Source organism: Dreissena polymorpha, chromosome 15 (assembly GCF_020536995.1).
Source record: "Dreissena polymorpha isolate Duluth1 chromosome 15, UMN_Dpol_1.0, whole genome shotgun sequence".
NCBI classification, from domain to species: Eukaryota; Metazoa; Mollusca; class Bivalvia; order Myida; family Dreissenidae; genus Dreissena; species Dreissena polymorpha.
In genome coordinates this window covers 31691041-31710974 of record NC_068369.1, presented here as the reverse complement: position 1 = coordinate 31710974, position 19934 = coordinate 31691041, and the positions used below count along the sequence as shown (strand labels likewise).

General features: G+C 34.7%; 3 protein-coding genes across 4 annotated transcripts in view; all 3 read left to right on the top strand.

The window, feature by feature from the left end:
- Positions 1-19934, top strand: part of LOC127861225 (uncharacterized) — a 323777-nt gene that overhangs the window by 190195 nt on the left and 113648 nt on the right. The gene's annotated exons all lie outside the window — the stretch shown is intronic.
- Positions 1-19934, top strand: part of LOC127861230 (uncharacterized) — a 235241-nt gene that overhangs the window by 101659 nt on the left and 113648 nt on the right. The gene's annotated exons all lie outside the window — the stretch shown is intronic.
- Positions 11356-15040, top strand: LOC127859665 (homeobox protein rough-like). The gene is made up of 3 exons (XM_052397170.1): positions 11356-11518; positions 14292-14520; positions 14914-15040. Exons 1-3 carry the CDS (start codon positions 11356-11358, stop codon positions 14963-14965), a joined length of 444 nt encoding a protein of 147 aa, XP_052253130.1. The 3' UTR covers positions 14966-15040.

Below are 19934 nucleotides of genomic sequence, written 5' to 3'. Positions count from 1 at the left end.
CACAAAATTCAACCCGGAAGGACCTCATAAAGTTCAAAATACACACACATTATGCATGAGTATGATCATTCATTTTTTATAACAACCCCACTTCAACTTACATAGATAACGTTTGAACAAAGCATTATCATCAGTTAGTTCTCAATATTTAACATTCCTGCGAATCCTTCTTAAGAGTAATAATAATTATTTGTGTCTATCTTTAATCTCACACACACACCAGGAATGTAAGCATGAAAGAACCACAATGGAAAACCATGAGAATAGAGTCTATATTACATGAACATATTCTAGTCTGATCGGGATATAGATTAATCAAACATTATGGCATATTCACATTATTCAGGAATTGGCTACACTATTTTATCATTGGAAATGGAAGTGAGATATACGAGTAATGACAGTCTAAGGGAGAAAACTCAAAAATTTAAAATTGTACCAATCATTTACCATTGGAAATGGAAGTGAGATATACCAGTAACGCAAGTCCAAGGGAGGAAACTCAAAATTAAAAAATGTTCCAAACTTCTCTGTTTGTCGAGGAATTATAAGTAAATTCACTTTGAATTTTTAAAGTTTTTCATGTCTTTATAAAACTGAAGTACATACTGCATATACTTTTAGACATGAACTAAAGACATGAACATGCCATAGAGATGCTTTAATGTTAGAAGTTAATGAATGAAATTTATGAAAAATACCTGATTTAAAATAATTGTACTTGATGGATACAAGTTATACATAACAGGCTTGGTAATGACTTGATAATTGCTTAGAACAACTTAAGATTGACTGCAATGAATAATTGTCTAAAATTACAATTTAAAACACAAATTGATAACATCTTGCACATACACACTGTATCAAATCTGGATTTTTTCTTTATTGGGTTAGGACTGACACTTTTCCAGTTTTTTAAACTTCTTTCCTGGCGCTTCAATGAAGATGTCAAACAATTATACTTGAAAGGACAGGCAACACACATTTGACACCAGACAATAACTGACCAAAATAGCATTTGAACCTCACTTGAACACGCAATCTGTGATTGGGCTGCATGACACTGAGGCAGTGGCTGTTATTGATATGAATGTAATCTTACCTGACACGACTTGGCTTGTGATTCTTGACTTGAAAACTATCCGAGGCACAGTCACTTCCACTTAAACAGGAGGTAGGTCAGTTCAGGTCCAGTGTATGGCTTGAATTTAATGTTTGCTGCTCACTAGACAATCACTTTCACTTCCAACTTAACAGGAGGGAGGTCAGTACAGGTCCAGTGTTTGGCTTGAATTCCGTTTCTGCTTCTCACTAAATAACTATCACAACCACTGTCACTTCCACAGGAGGGGGCCAGTATAGTGTCAAGTGTTAAGCTTGAGTAACATTTCTGCTGGTCACTATGTAACTGTTCCAACATTTGTCACTTCCACCTAGACAGGAGAAGAAAAATGGAGACCCGTATTTTGTTACTACATAGAGCAAGATCTTTGTGTCTATATAGAGGTTTAAAGATAGCTCCCACAGTGGGGATTGATCCCATGACCCCCCGGTGATAGGCGGACATTATATCCACTACGCCACGTCCACCTTCTTTTCGATTTATCATAGCCTTTCGGCAAATAAACAATGACCATTAAATATCATTCAGGCAAACATAAGTTCGATTCAAACATGATTGTATTGCCAATGGTTCTCTAGAATTCTTTAAGCTTTTTGAGTGGAATTCCGATGGTTATTTGGCTCTATGGTCATGGAAATTTTTTCGGACTTTCTGTTTCGTCAATTTAACACAAGGAGACCCTTCCACGGTCGCCTTCATATGTTTTAAAATAGTTTGATCACCATTACTAACATTAAAGCGAGTATATATGATTTTAATATGGACATGCTATTCTCGCAATATTTCAAAACATATGAACATGACCGATGACTGTTATTTAAGCTCAATTACCAATCTTTTTGTTGCAAAACTAAATAAATAATGTTTAGTTCAATTAAATTTATAACGAACAAGTTTACACCGATACCGACAGATTCATGTGTATGTGTTGCACAGCCAAAAGTGGGTATATATGTTGTATGAACAAATCTGCAAACATGCATTTGGTTTAATCAACAGTGTTTATGTGTTGTATACATGAGTTAGTTTTCTGCTAACAGAAAAAAACATATTTGCAATTTAAAAATCCTTACTTTCGCTGATTTTCTGTAACTACTTATTCTGAACTTTTATTCTAAAATTGGATTCATCAGCGCTGTACGTTTTTTTCCAAAAGGTAATTTTATTGTATATGCTCACCTAATCAGTATGAAACATTAATGTTTTGGTTATCGTAAACCGCTTAAACAATCACTTGTAAAAACGGTTGTAACATTTTAAGTCAGCGTTTAATTCATATTTTTGTAATTTCATTGTATTTTTAAACAAACTTGTTTTTTTTAATGTGTCGTGTTTTCTGTGATTTTACCATTTATCTTATTAAAGTAATATAAATATCGGCATAGACTAGTACTTGAAAGAATTGTTTAGCAAACAAATAGTTGATTTTGACCTTTTAATGTCAATGAGCTGAGTTATTACTTCCCTTTTACCAAAGTCGGCCACCGAATAATTCGATGAGCTGACTTGTTACTCCCCTTTTAACGAATTTGGCAACGCCTAGTTTATAGCCACACACACTTTTTCAACTTGTGTTGATACCGATTTCAGCTCGATGCTAATTATAATGTTTGGATTCGTCTTTGAAAAGGTAAGTGTTATTCTTTTTATCAAATTCACTTTTTTTCATGTCCAAAATATTTACAAAATACAATATATTTACAACTGAAAACGAAAGTAAAAATGGCGGCCGTGACATTTTCCAGTTCCTTTTATTTGGTTTACATTAAGTTAATAAATGAAGTTCTTATTTGTTTTATTATAATTTATTGTGAAATCCCATCACTTAATTATTTATATTTCCCACCTAAATTTGTTTAAAAAAGTCACAGTTTTGTTTTGGATAAATTCCTATCAGGAATTTCCTCTATATTCATTGTCTGTCACTGTATAAAAGTGCAATTTAAATTTTATGTTGCCATTTAGCAGCAAAATGACCTCAATTTGCTTAATTTCATGAAAACTGATTAAATCTCATTTTTGTTTTACATGTACACAGAATAACATCGGACATGCCAGCTGGAAGATAAAAAGCCAGACAGGGTCAATGTGCAGAAGATGTCAAGTAATACTTGACCTTCTTGGGAACAAGTTTCATAGCCTATTGTATACCAATCCAACAGGAAACACTAAGCCTCTCTGCTCAATGCCTGTACTATAAGAGGACGAATAAGAATGCTGTGCAAAAGGAACTATTTCTGTCTATCCCACTTGCAGATGTAGCAATGCCAACAATATGTGACTGATAACTCATAGTACACCTAGTTGCTGTAATATTTTCAAATCATGAGCAGTCTATCATTATGTGCTGCAACCATTGTAGATTTAAGAGTTATAAACTTCCTTAAGACCTCACTCATATTTATGGAATATGTTTGAATGTATAATACATTTTACCAATACCCATTTTATTATGCAGTTTTTTTAATTATTTTAATTCATTTTAATATTATATGTCAACTTAAAACAACTGTATGCATTTTTTATTTTTACAATAGTAACCATGGCGACCACAAAGTTGTGATCATTGCCATGCAACTAACACTTAAAAATAAATGATTCCTGAATGTATTGGCATTTAATAGGTTTTAAGATAGCCATGTGTAAATTAATTGTACGATTAAATGAATATGAAACAAATCTGAGAAAATTATGTTTGTCTATGTATGTACTTAATTTAATAGGATCTGTTTAAATTCTTTAAAGATGTTTATAATACTTGAATTACAATTAAATCTGAATTGCTTAGAGATTTAAAAATGCAATTTGTTATACCATTGCTTTTGTGTTTGTTTTTTTACAAGGTTTAATAAACATAATATTTAATGTTCACGTCTTTGAAATACATTATTTTATTTTCACCTCTTTCAAATAAATTATGTTGTGTATATATCTTGGTTTCCATGGTTACAGTACAATTAAAACATTGAGATTCTTTGTAAACAATCACTGATGATGTTTGGAAAATATAATGGTGCAGTTTGTAAGACATATTTTGTAGTGTCATTTAATTTGGTAACATTTATTTGCTAGTTGTAGGTAATCTTATCCGATCCAAATGTACTGCAAACGAATTTAGCGCAAATAACCACAAGAGTATATATCTATTGAGATAGACACTATGACTTTGTATCTGCATTGGGTATGGAATATATCATTTATTAAACAAACAACAGTTAAAAGTGCATTTCATACACACAATTTCAATAGTTTGAATTATTATAGGTGTTTCCATGGTAACCAATTGACATTTTATTTTTTTTATAATGTTTTCTAATTATTGAGAAGTATTTAGTATATCATATTATAACACCTTATGTTACTGATTTATTCATGCACTTGTAGACGTATTATAAATATATTAACATAATTTATTGACATGAAAATAAATCAAGAAATGTTTATTTTTTGTGTTTTAATAGGCATTTCTAAATCAGACCTTTTAACCTTACACTGATTTTTTGTGTGCAAAAATCTTAATTTTACCGTATGCACCATACATGGAGCTTTCTGAAAAAGGAAATAAGTCAATTTAGTCCATGTACCCCGTTTTGACCCAAAATCTCAGAACAGTTCACAAATTATTGCCTATCTTAAATGGTAATACAAATTGGCTGCCTTAATGGTTTTTGTTTTCTAATTCAAGTTGAATTTGATTAATGTGTCGAATCTTAAACTGTGTATATTAAATATCAAATTAAATTTTGGATTGAATTTATGTCAACAACATAAAAAAAAGAAATTAACAGTTACCTATATCGATACGTCATTTTCTACCACCGCAAAGTGAAGCTAATTATATACTTAACTACTAACGTGTATTCCGGTTATATCCAGAAATATATGTGTTCTTTTAATATTTTACCAGTCCTTATTGTTTCAAGAGTAAACGGCCAATAGTTTGTGTTTAAGGGGTGTTGCTGCAGTTTTGCTGATGTTTTTCCACCAAATAGATCTTGTTCAAAATTTATATTCAAGTAATATATACAAATACTATATGAAAAATGAAATAAAAATATAGGGTCACCGGCCTTGTTTTGATTGTATTCACCATTTTATAGCATGTACTTTTTCATTTAAAATAGAAAATCTCAAATTGCCTCAAACCAAATAATAACCTATGAAATAGACAACATATAGATATTATATAAGCTGAGATACATAAAATACCATTTAATGAAACAACACAATGCCAAAAAAATTGAGCACACAAGTTAAAAAAAAAAATATGACACCCCAAAAGACATCATTTTTTTACTATTTTTAACACCAAAATGTAATTTAAAAAAAATCTGTCCAATAGAACTCTGCAAAACTGCTCAAATATGTTCATCTACGTGTTGTCATCATAAAGCACAAATAAAGAAAGGGGGTTACCACACTTTTAACCGAGATTTTTTGTTTTAACTATAACTCGTTCCGCTGTTTTGATATCTGATTTAATTTGCAAAAATGAACATACACTAATTTCGGAAATGGGAACATATTAATAAATAGAAACATAAATAAGTACATAAATAAATACATAAATAAATAAATGCAAGCTCGCTAGCTGTTAAATACTGTTAAGGTGATATTGTGTTATGATTGCTACATCTTATCTCAATAAAAAAGTGACTGCAAACAATGTTGGCAAATAAGGTTGCCTTTAACAAAGGTATTGTAAAAGACTTTTCAGTCAGCTTTTATTCTCATGAACAAATAAAAAATATAATATGAGAAAGGATTTTGTTATCATATTTGTAAAAGGCTGTTAGTTTTTGAGTACTAATCACAATAAACTAAAGGTGAATAGAAAAATAATAGTTCGTAGGACCGGAAGTACTGAGTATTGAAACAAGTATCTAGACAGAGATTCATGTTCAGTTTAGTAAGTGTTTGGTTATTTTTAGTGCAATGGTATCATTAAGCATTGTGCTTATTTCTAAGTTAAGGCGAGATAAACTTCGACACATTTAAGTGCATGCATACGTTTGTAAAATGGAAATTACTTATCAGATGAATCAATGCCAACATGTGCTAAAAGGGAAACATTATGGAAGGGAATATCCGCCAGTCCATGTATGCTGTTAAATGGCATTCTTATTTGAATACAGAACATGCATGTTGTTAAATGCCATTCTTATTTTTACAACTGGCATATGATTTCTGATACATAGCAGTTAAAACATGCCTAGTGACATTTGCTGTGCAAACATTTCATCTTATTTACCCCATATTGATAAGTTTATTATCACTTCATGTATATCGTTACTTCGTGTGTGTTATTGATAACTACAGTTAATTTTTCGCAATTTGTATTAATGCTAATTCGAACGGCGTTTTTGTTTTACTGTGTGCGCTTGCCATGTTGTTACTAAATTTAACTAGCTATAGATTTCTTTTTGGATCTTTAGTACATCTTAAGTCGATTGCTTTTGCGTCTCTGATTCAGAATAAGTCTTCGTACTGCATACACCGTCACTATAAATATTTCACGTTGCAAAAAGGGAACCATAATTAAAAACCCCAAATTCTACCGCTAATTACTTTTGACGGGATATCACTTTAACATCAAAATCAGACCTCCGATATTAACCGTGAAACATCGACTATCTCCGGAAACCTCCGAATATAGGCGTTGAGCGAGTAAAAAACTTCCCTGTCTTCATTGTGTCTATTGTTTTGACGGAAATGATTTAAATTTCTCTCTCAACACCTTATTCTTGTTGAAATTGATTTGATACATATGATGTCGATGTAAGATCTACTTTGTATGATATATTAACGTTACAACAGGAACTTAAAAGCTTAACATTTCTATATTCTAAGTGAAGTCACCGACACAACAATGGTCTCTGTCTTATCAGATCTACCGCACCATGACTAATCTCGGGTTTGGGCGAAAGTACTTCTCGTCTGCTTTTTAATTATTGCAGGATTAGAACAAGAAGACGAAAAGATAAATAACATTATTATGTACTAATATTATATCCTAGATGTAAATTCTAAAAAATGTAAGTGGCATTGCTTTAACATTTGAGTCTGGCCCTGAGAAATTGGGACTTAATGCATGTGCGTGAAATGTTGTCTCAGAATAGCCTGTACCATCATCAACAAAAACATCCATCAAAGCGGAAAGTTAATCACTGATTAGCGCTGATTAACACTTGACACAAATGCATTAAAACCCATTTTCCCAGACCAAGGCTCAATTATGTTGCTGCTGTTTGTCTTGTAATGACTGCAGATGAAGCTGTCCATCTTGAAATAGCATGTAAACATAATATGAACACTGTATGACATTTTTTAACAATTTTATTTGAACATATATGTATTGCATTACATACTGGTTAAATATACATTAGGATGAGGCACACATTACATAAACATCATATGAAACAAAATGATCCCTCTGGTCCTGCTCCTTGTGTATCCCACATATACTGCTTATGACTTGACATATGCAATTTTACCATAATCATACAATTGTTTTCAAAAGAAACTATACAATGGTGTCTTAAACAATAAAACAATACATAAACATATGAGATTGCACTAATGTCTGATCGTATGTAAATGGCTGCATGCAAAACACATAAACTGATTTATATTTGTTAATTACATATACTTCATTGTGGTTATATAATTAGTGTAAAATAAATGCTATCAAACCACAAATAAACTAATAGCTGTCATTGTATTTGCCAAACTTGTTTAACACATGTTAACTTCTTACAAGTAAAAGAAGTTATATATAAAAAACAAATTGTGGTAGCAAATTATATTGTTGTAGTGTCCATCTATTACTTATAGAAATAGAATAAGTGTGGAAAAGCACATAACCTCATTAAATGCTAGAATTCAGGGTCCTGTCTTAACAAAGATCTTATGACACGTTTTGGTTATTACTGAATATTTAGCTTGAAGCAAAAAACATTTATTATCATTATGGCCGTAACATATGGAACATGTGAATGTTGAAAGAAAAAAAATACAATCGACCCTCGCTCTGGGAAAATGGGGTTAAATTCATGTTCCTAAAGTGTCGTCGCATATTAACTTGTACGGTTCGGACACGCTAATCAGGGAAGACACTTTTTGGTTGTATGAGACTTTTCGTTTAAAGAAAGTATTTTTGACAAGAAAATCCGGGCTAGGCCCTAAGTGTCGTCCCAGATAAGCATGTCACCACATAAGCTAATATGGGACGACACTTTACGCACATGCAAAAAGCCATTTTCCCAGAACGAGGCTCAATTGGACTGAATACCAAGTGCACTGAACCTAAGCTGTTCACTGCAAACAAACAACAACTTAAGAAAGTATTTTGACAAGAAAATCCGGTCTAGGCCGTAAGTGTCGTCCCAGATAAGCATGTCACCACATAAGCTAATCTGGGACGACACTTTACGCACATGCAAAATACCATTTTCACAGAACGAGGCTCAATTGGACTGAATACCAGGTGCACTGAACCTAAGCTGTTCACTGCAAACAAACAACAACTTAAGAAAGTATTTTGACAAGAAAATCCGGTCTCGGCCCTAAGTGTCGTCCCAGATAAGCATGTCTTCACATAAGCTAATCTGGGACGACACTTTACGCACATGCATAAAGCCATTTTTCCAGAACGAGGCTCAATTGGGCTGAATACCAGGTGCACTTAACCTAAGCTGTCCACTGCGAACAAACAACAACTAATGTGTAAATGTCAGCAAAACAAAATAGAAAGGCGAGAAATGTTTACTAAAAAACTACACCATTGAAATCTAGCAATAACATATATGCTTACATGTACCAATCGACAAGATGTGTGAACAAGATGCTTGTAAAATCACCGCCAGATAAGTGAAATAATGTGAAATAAATAAATTTATATAATATTATGTTAAGCATATCAACTGCTCTAATGGCAAACAACATATTGCTGCATGATTGAATAAACAGTTCAATATGTTCTAACAAGCAGAATATTTCTTATTATGATTGGTCTTAGTTTTTTCTAAGCCTTAATAAAATACCAATTGGTATATTGAATACCAAGTAGCACACACCCTTAGCCATAAAACACATAGCACACTCTGTTATCATTAACAGAACATTTAGACTGGTTCCACACAGGTTTTCTTAAGCTGCTTGTAGATCCAGTTAAGCTGATTCACCTCTGTGCTGGTGTCTCTCCCGGGTCTCATCAAGCTCCTTCAACAGGTGGTCGTTAGTTGTAACCAGGGACCTGCATTTACAGCAGGGCAGTTAATGCAACACATTTTTCTTGTTAAGTTTGAAATCATTCAATAATCAGCTTGACTGTTTCAAGAGCTTAGGCTTTATTAAGTATATGCAATTATATAACTTATAATACATATTGACCTTCGATTTATGGGCAAAAACATTCAAATTATATAACTGATACCAGAAGAGGTACCGGTATAGCCTTTGCAGGTTTTACCTGACAAGTTTATTTGTATAAAGTACTAATAAATGCCGTGTTGTGAAATCTGATTGTATGTATTGCAGCCATTTTTTACCCAATTGGAAAAAGGACAGGTACACTTCAGATTTCATGTTTGAATTCAAAAGTTGTTGAAATATCCTAAACTATTGAACTCAAACCATAAACCGTTTTAGAATTAGCTGCTAAATCATTTGTCCACATCATTAATTATGTAAGGGGTTTCCGGAACAAATAGAAAGTACAGGACGTTCGTGTCACCGATAATAAGGAAGTACTCAATAATACATGACTTCTTTAAGTTTGCACAGTAAAAAAAAGCTATATATGCATGAATATTATGAAACAATACAAATCTTAACATTAAACACGAATCAGTGTGGTATAGACTGTAGTTCCTAAATATCTAGCACAGGCCTCTTTAATGATGCTTACCTGATTACCGCTGGGTATAATTGTTCAGTGCTGACACGGCCACAGTTCATGTATGTGCATGTCCAAGCTACCTTTTACTTTTACAGCCGAGTGCAAACATTGATTGTGCAGCACAAGCAATACTGACAGAGGTTACTGGTGCAGGTGCTGGTATTGTGTACTCCTGTTTTGACATTCAACACATATGCTGCCTGCCTTTAAAGAGCAGCTGCGCTTTGCTGTTGGCTCATATCCGCAAATGTATTGATGCACATTGTTTTTTATTTACAAACACAAGTCACTATTATGCAGTATAATAGATTCGAGAGATAAAACGGTTACGTAGTCCGATATTACACTTGCATATTTAGGTTTCTATACTTTTTTCACAGAAATATGATCTTATCTACTTTGACCATATTTAGGGAAAATATTCACCAATCATTATCCTCCATCTACTAGCATCTCGATTTGTTTGTTTGAATGGTGCTCATGCCCGTTTATTTAACTTATTTTAAGGCAACGATTCACTTATTTATGCTTCCTGGGTTTCACCAGTACTAGGCGAGGACTCTGCAGTCTTGCCAGAGGAAACTCCCATGAAAAAAATCAGCGCCGCATGTGAGGATCGAAACCAGGACCCCTGAGTTACAAACCGTAAACATTAATTGGGTCACTAAGCTACATATTATAGATGTAAAAACAAACAAGATCGATCTACCATTTAAGTCTATGAAAGAAAAATCTTCATCAAAATGTGTATGTTTGAAGTCGCAATCTATATTGGCGTGAATACTAGGCAACTGTTCAACCCATACTGTGGTCAAGTCAAACCCATTTTGGGCAACTTATACCTGTTTTATGTCAACTGGTACCTATCCAAAGTCATCTCGTCCCCAATATATAGAAATTGGTGTCAGATTGTCAACATATACTGATAATAGTATAAATCGGTATCAGAAATATAAACATTTGACATGACAAAGTGTAACCATTAAATGCCGGAATACATTATTATTTGTAATTGTAAATGAGGTAACTGAGCATAGATCTACTTATTTCCTCACTTTGATTTCCTATTCGATTGTATATGATTGTAAAAATGTGTTAATAATAGTATAATATGTATTGCTATTTCTTAGCTATTTTGTACAGCCCTTCCCTTTGTAATATGTTATTAAATCATTACGTGATATATCGTATTATATTTTATTTAAGTATTATTGTGTTATCCCATAGATATCATGTATCATATACTAGATGATCATTTATTCCTCTAAATATAACATCAAAGAAATGTGCAGAAACAAATGCAGTCATAAGCAGAGACTGGTATAGCTAGCACATGACATGTCATCGTCACAACCAGACCATGCTCAGCTGGCCGATGTGGATGGATCGCGACCGACCTTACCTGAATACCCCATATCCCGTGTGGCTCTCAGACCATGCTCAGCTGGCCGATGTGGATGGATCGCGACCGACCTTACCTGAATACACCATATCCCGTATGGCTCTATGGCTTTGAAGTACCATTACACGTCGGCAAAAATACAAGTGCGAGATACATTCTTTGATATTTACTCAGCATTTACACAAAGGACTTAGTTGTACTTCCTAAATTGTTATACACATCGTTAACAATTTGCCATTGATATAAGTTAAAGATAAATATGGTCACCACATTTTTTATCAAATATACGAGCATGCGTCTGTAATAAAGATAATAGCAAGAATTTCGTTCTTCAACATGGCACATTTAAATTTGTTATTCAAATGTAACAGTTCTTGTTTTATTTTCAGTTCGGTTATATGTAAGGCACCTTTTCACATTTTGGTAAATTGACAAAATAAAAATAAAGTTTCGGATTCGCAAAATTGTGTTGTAGTTATAATATTTTTGAGCACCCAGTTATACTGAAAATTTACCAAACTATAAAATAACCATTTTATGCATCTTGTGACGATTTAAAAACCTCAAAACTATAATGCGTTGCAACGCGAAACGGTTGAATAATATGGAGAGTCCTGTAGTTATCATTATATTTTGTGACACTACGTGTATTGCTTATATAAAGTATGCAATACATCACTCATTGTACGAGCAAGGATGGTCGAATGAAGTAAGTGCTAGACTTTTATTCCAATCGTCAGTGGGTCGAGCCCATTTGTGGCTTTTTCACTTTCTTTAATTATATTCATTTTTTACTGGAGCTATTTAGTTCTAGAGTTTATATTTAACAATATAAAGCAAGACACGATAACCGTCAATGCATGCCGAAATCTGTGAAAATGTCCCTTTTACAACCCTCTTGTTAATATGTATCAGCAGACGATTTATTGCATACATCAGTCAATATTACGGAGGATTCCGGAGATAGTCGATGTATCACGATTGCCCTCTTGTAACACAAGTATCCAATCAAACTAGGCGATGCAATTAAGCCGTCATTCTTGTCTTAAAACACGTTACCACAGACGGTTTTATAAAACGCGAAACTGATTTATTAATTGTTATCATTGAGAACGAATTGACAATTAAATTAATAGTTATTGTCGTAACTGCTTCTTAAAACGAGTCCAAACAAACCCTTGATGTCGTTTTAACGACAGTTTGCGAAAATTGGTCATTTATTTTTCATGAGCACTGACTTAGATGTCAGACTGGTTAATTAGTTTTTAAGATTAACTACGAAATGATCTATACGAGAACCCGTCTAAAAAGCCGGAAGTTTCTTAAGTAATGCCCAATAACACTAATGTCCGAAAAGAGGAGATTATTGAAGCACAAAATACCCACCTGTCTTGTTTCAATTATATTTCTCTATAAAATGTATCAATTCTGTCCGGTTTTGCTCAGTGAACCAGTGAGTATAAATAAAAGAATGGACTTCGTTTTCTCCGAATAAAGGACGAAACGCGTACCCTGTCTATGGCAAGATTTTTCCCTGAATGTTAAACACCTCAACCATACAAGCAACAAAATGAAATGTCTTTTTTCAGATTATAAAAGTTAAGCGCGTAAGAAAACTATTAGGAGACATTTTTCATGTGATAAAACTAACACAAAAATTATAACAAATCATGCTCGGAGAAGCATTGGTGAAAACTAAAAAAGTAGAGGATTTGTTATCAACACATTTTGAAGTCATAAGCGGAAGTGACGTCATCAACACTTTTCAAGCGTTTAGCCACCGTTTGATGGACATTGCGCCGATTGCGAGGAATTTCTCTCTTCGACACCGCCTCGCCGATGACGTCAGCATTAAAGAGACATTCGTTCGATCGGTTACACATTTCCAAAATGATACCCTCATATCCAGATCCTAGATTTCTCCCGTTTCCTCTATTGTTACATCAAGGGTGCGGAATTCGTGCAGAGCTGCCAATGGCTCCGGCATTTGACCAGATATGTAAGAGTTTTATGCCGTTTATTTTATTAAGTATCAATCGTAAGTGTGAGATGTTATGTTCTATTTCTGCACACATGCTCAACAGGTTCATGGTGCAGGATCACGTTACTTTGTGGGGTTTCCCCCATTTAACTTTCATGGATGTAAACAAGGCGGTAAGTGGTGATTTATTTCAAATAACTTTTTAAAACAATTTTTCTTAAAAATTCAACAAGTACATATAATACAGATGTTTATGCTGCTTATGGTAATTTGAAATGCATTTGAATTACTTTATTTAATAAGCCTGTGTTCTTGTTCAAAATTCGATTTGTACTACACAGTTATGCTTCACGCAACGTGAAAGTTTGTCACCGATTATAGACGTATTCAATTATTTATTCATATACCTTAAGACATCGGAACAAACTGCAAAAACAACACCGTCTATTATGCAAAAATAAAGTTCTTAACGATGCGATTACATTCTGTCTAGCCCGTGTGTAAACCCTAGAAGACCCCGTCGATTCTGCACCCTGGTGCACTAATCATCGGTATACTCCACTCATATACCGCATATTATAACACATTAAATGATTGAGGTTCGTTCGATGAAAACTGGGCACAATGCACAGGCTAATCGGGGACGACCCTTTCCGCCTTAACTGGACTATCATTGAAAAGTGACTTTATTTCAACGAAAACATTATAAAAGCGGAAATTGTCGTCCCTGATAATACTGCGCTGACTTCACATGCTGATCTGGGGCCTGATCTGTCAGTTCAGCCTCGACGTATTTCTGCACACAGTTTCTACAGTTTATCTATATTTCACTGGTATTCTCAACCCAAATACCGGAAAACATTACAAATAACGTGATTATTATTTTGTCGACGTCGATGCGAGAACCGCCAGAGACGACATAGGACGACGTTCACGTCAGACCAGACGCTGAAGCTGGAGCTCGAGTACGCGCGCACTGACTATGTCAGCCGACACCGACGGTTCGAGTTGGCGGCAATGCTGCAGTTGATGGAGAGTCAGATAAAAATCTGGTTCCAGAACCGGCGGGCAAAAGACAAGCGGATCGAGAAGGCCCAGATCGACCACTATCTGAGGTAAGATACTTTAAAATTATTGGTAATGGGGTTAACTGCATAAAGTAAAGTGGCGTCCCACATTAACATGTGACACTTTTCGCTTAACTTACATTTTTGCTAAGAAGATACTTTCTGTAAACACAAAAATATCATAAAAGCGGGAAGTGTCGCCCTAGCAAAGGCTAATCTCGGACGACACTCTACGCACATTCATAAAAGCCCTTTATAACTATATTCGTCAGCATGTTATATCGGGGTTATACAAAATTACTTTTTCGTAGAAAAACCTAACCCTAACCCTAACCCTAGACGAGTAAAATCGCTGATTTCCAATTTTATATAAAAATGAGGAATTTTAGTTTGATTTGATTGTGAGGAATTGATCATGCGAATAGCGTTTCTATCTCACAGATCGATGAGTCTTCCGTCTGTTCAGATACCATATCATATCCGTCACCGGTGACGCACTCCGATTCCTGCAGTACATGCGCAGTGCCACTTTCGTTTCCCACATCACTTCCGCTGAGGTTACCACAGGGACAGTTCCTTTACGGTGTCCCAAATCATATTCAACTTCCGGGTACCATGTAACTTTTGGTGAGGCTGCCGTAGGAAATGGGAGCGACGAAATTATTAATATGATACTTTATATTGTATGTCAATTTGATATTGTCACGCTCACAGACTATTTAACTCAAAGATAATGTTAAGCAAAACAAAACCAAATCATATCCTATTTTGTTTTACGGATGTAGTTTTATAGTCTGTAAAAATAATCGTAAATTATAATTTTTTTGTTGTATAATACAACCTACGGACAAATATGGAATCGATGATCAATTGAAAAGGGTCAGTCTTTCGAGCCCAGTTGAGCATTACTTGTTTTCTTTCTTTTATTCTTGTTTTTTTTAATGGAGCTATTTAGTTAATGTCGTTTTAACGACAGTTTGCGAAAATTGGTCATTTATTTTTCATGAGCACTGACTTAGATGTCAGACTGGTTAATTAGTTTTTAAGATTAACTACGAAATGATCTATACGAGAACCCGTCTAAAAAGCCGGAAGTTTCTTAAGTAATGCCCAATAACACTAATGTCCGAAAAGAGGAGATTATTGAAGCACAAAATACCCACCTGTCTTGTTTCAATTATATTTCTCTATAAAATGTATCAATTCTGTCCGGTTTTGCTCAGTGAACCAGTGAGTATAAATAAAAGAATGGACTTCGTTTTCTCCGAATAAAGGACGAAACGCGTACCCTGTCTATGGCAAGATTTTTCCCTGAATGTTAAACACCTCAACCATACAAGCAACAAAATGAAATGTCTTTTTTCAGATTATAAAAGTTAAGCGCGTAAGAAAACTATTAGGAGACATTTTTCATGTGATAAAACTAACACAAAAATTATAACAAATCATGCTCGGAGAAGCATTGGTGAAAACTAAAAAAGTAGAGGATTTGTTATCAACACATTTTGAAGTCATAAGCGGAAGTGACGTCATCAACACTTTTCAAGCGTTTAGCCACCGTTTGATGGACATTGCGCCGATTGCGAGGAATTTCTCTCTTCGACACCGCCTCGCCGATGACGTCAGCATTAAAGAGACATTCGTTCGATCGGTTACACATTTCCAAAATGATACCCTCATATCCAGATCCTAGATTTCTCCCGTTTCCTCTATTGTTACATCAAGGGTGCGGAATTCGTGCAGAGCTGCCAATGGCTCCGGCATTTGACCAGATATGTAAGAGTTTTATGCCGTTTATTTTATTAAGTATCAATCGTAAGTGTGAGATGTTATGTTCTATTTCTGCACACATGCTCAACAGGTTCATGGTGCAGGATCACGTTACTTTGTGGGGTTTCCCCCATTTAACTTTCATGGATGTAAACAAGGCGGTAAGTGGTGATTTATTTCAAATAACTTTTTAAAACAATTTTTCTTAAAAATTCAACAAGTACATATAATACAGATGTTTATGCTGCTTATGGTAATTTGAAATGCATTTGAATTACTTTATTTAATAAGCCTGTGTTCTTGTTCAAAATTCGATTTGTACTACACAGTTATGCTTCACGCAACGTGAAAGTTTGTCACCGATTATAGACGTATTCAATTATTTATTCATATACCTTAAGACATCGGAACAAACTGCAAAAACAACACCGTCTATTATGCAAAAATAAAGTTCTTAACGATGCGATTACATTCTGTCTAGCCCGTGTGTAAACCCTAGAAGACCCCGTCGATTCTGCACCCTGGTGCACTAATCATCGGTATACTCCACTCATATACCGCATATTATAACACATTAAATGATTGAGGTTCGTTCGATGAAAACTGGGCACAATGCACAGGCTAATCGGGGACGACCCTTTCCGCCTTAACTGGACTATCATTGAAAAGTGACTTTATTTCAACGAAAACATTATAAAAGCGGAAATTGTCGTCCCTGATAATACTGCGCTGACTTCACATGCTGATCTGGGGCCTGATCTGTCAGTTCAGCCTCGACGTATTTCTGCACACAGTTTCTACAGTTTATCTATATTTCACTGGTATTCTCAACCCAAATACCGGAAAACATTACAAATAACGTGATTATTATTTTGTCGACGTCGATGCGAGAACCGCCAGAGACGACATAGGACGACGTTCACGTCAGACCAGACGCTGAAGCTGGAGCTCGAGTACGCGCGCACTGACTATGTCAGCCGACACCGACGGTTCGAGTTGGCGGCAATGCTGCAGTTGATGGAGAGTCAGATAAAAATCTGGTTCCAGAACCGGCGGGCAAAAGACAAGCGGATCGAGAAGGCCCAGATCGACCACTATCTGAGGTAAGATACTTTAAAATTATTGGTAATGGGGTTAACTGCATAAAGTAAAGTGGCGTCCCACATTAACATGTGACACTTTTCGCTTAACTTACATTTTTGCTAAGAAGATACTTTCTGTAAACACAAAAATATCATAAAAGCGGGAAGTGTCGCCCTAGCAAAGGCTAATCTCGGACGACACTCTACGCACATTCATAAAAGCCCTTTATAACTATATTCGTCAGCATGTTATATCGGGGTTATACAAAATTACTTTTTCGTAGAAAAACCTAACCCTAACCCTAACCCTAGACGAGTAAAATCGCTGATTTCCAATTTTATATAAAAATGAGGAATTTTAGTTTGATTTGATTGTGAGGAATTGATCATGCGAATAGCGTTTCTATCTCACAGATCGATGAGTCTTCCGTCTGTTCAGATACCATATCATATCCGTCACCGGTGACGCACTCCGATTCCTGCAGTACATGCGCAGTGCCACTTTCGTTTCCCACATCACTTCCGCTGAGGTTACCACAGGGACAGTTCCTTTACGGTGTCCCAAATCATATTCAACTTCCGGGTACCATGTAACTTTTGGTGAGGCTGCCGTAGGAAATGGGAGCGACGAAATTATTAATATGATACTTTATATTGTATGTCAATTTGATATTGTCACGCTCACAGACTATTTAACTCAAAGATAATGTTAAGCAAAACAAAACCAAATCATATCCTATTTTGTTTTACGGATGTAGTTTTATAGTCTGTAAAAATAATCGTAAATTATAATTTTTTTGTTGTATAATACAACCTACGGACAAATATGGAATCGATGATCAATTGAAAAGGGTCAGTCTTTCGAGCCCAGTTGAGCATTACTTGTTTTCTTTCTTTTATTCTTGTTTTTTTTAATGGAGCTATTTAGTTCCAATGTTTACATTTATAAATTTAAAGAATTTAACAACAAACATATGTACATGCGAAAATCTGCGAAAAGGTCCCTTTAAACTACTGATGTTACTCGTCCACAATCCTGACTGCAGGGCCTTCAGCATTACGTATTTTTGCATTTATTGTATTCCATTTATTACTCACGTGAATGTGTGATTGTCTTGTTTTTTTTTAATTTCGCGCGATTTTGACATTAAAACACGCCGTTTTAGATATACTATGTCATAAAATGTAGACAAACGTATCGGCAAATTTAAATGTCTAGTTTCATGAACGTAACACTGATCTGTTGATCTTACGAATTTTTTGCTTTTAATTTTAATTTTTTTAATTTCAACAAGCCCGTATCTTAGGAAAAGAGGGATTTCAAGAAACGTGAGATGAAAAATCATTATTTGATTTAAACAAAACCCAACCAAGGAAACAAAAAAAAACATACACACACACCACACATAATTTTGTCTTCCAAACATGCGCACAGTTCCTATTTGGCTCTCAATGAACTTAATGCAAATGTTTGAGGTAAATTTCTTAAAAACATGTACAGGCGTATATTGTCTGTTTTGCCTTCAACGCGGGTGATGATAATTTAAGATGTTAATATCTAAAACATATTCAGCCGTATAATTCCTTTTTGGTATTTACTAAACGTGACGGAAATTATTAAAAAGTATTAAGTTGTGAATAAGTTAACAAGTACAGGTTTCAGAGTTGTTTTAAAGTACACTATATTTATTTTCCTTGTAATCTTAAGTTGTCGTTATGTTGGTGACATTTATCAAGTGCGACTCCTTAAACATATTGTCTGCGTATTGACTTGTTAAATGCACGCTATATCATCAGACGGTATAAAACATTCTTTCGGAGGATTCCGGAGATAATCGATGTATACCTATCTTACGGAGGATTCCGGACATGGTCGATGTATACCTATCTTATGGAGGATTCCAGAGATAGTCGATGTATACCTTTCTTACGGAGGATTCCGGAGATAGTCGATGTATATATATATCGTACGGAGGATTCCGGACTTGGTCGATGTATCAAGGTTGGTGATGAGTCATCGAGAAGATACGGAAACTTCTCGAGCGTTGTGACACTTAAAGCATTTGTAAAGTCCACTACACTAAAGTACATAGTATTTGCTTCAGTTTAATTAAAGGGGCGACTTTGCTGCACGGGTGTGGAGAGGGATGGGGGATGCGCATATAGATTATCAAATGACCGTTCGAATGTAAACTTGAAGAGTTTAGTATAAAATGATGAAACTTTACAAAGAGATCCGCATGTGAACTTGCGCGCGCGGTTGTTTTGATTCAGGTTTTCACGGCGTAGCTGTCTCATCTAGACTTTTACCTAAATTGACCTTTGCAATTTCACAACAATGTCCTGAGACCATTTCCGGCAAATAGGCCTAAAGGAATAAATTGAATTTTGGTATTAAAGTAAAAATACAATACTGCGCGAAATTGAAAACGAGCAATCTACACAACTTTATCTCATTTACATAAACAGTTGATTTAATTGACTATCTATTTTGAGTAGTATAGCGTAAATTTTTTTTATATTCTGTGTGAATTAATATGAAAGGGATTGCAACGATGTAAACTGCGAGTTGAGCGTAAAATTATTTTATCTACAATAACAAGGCTAAAG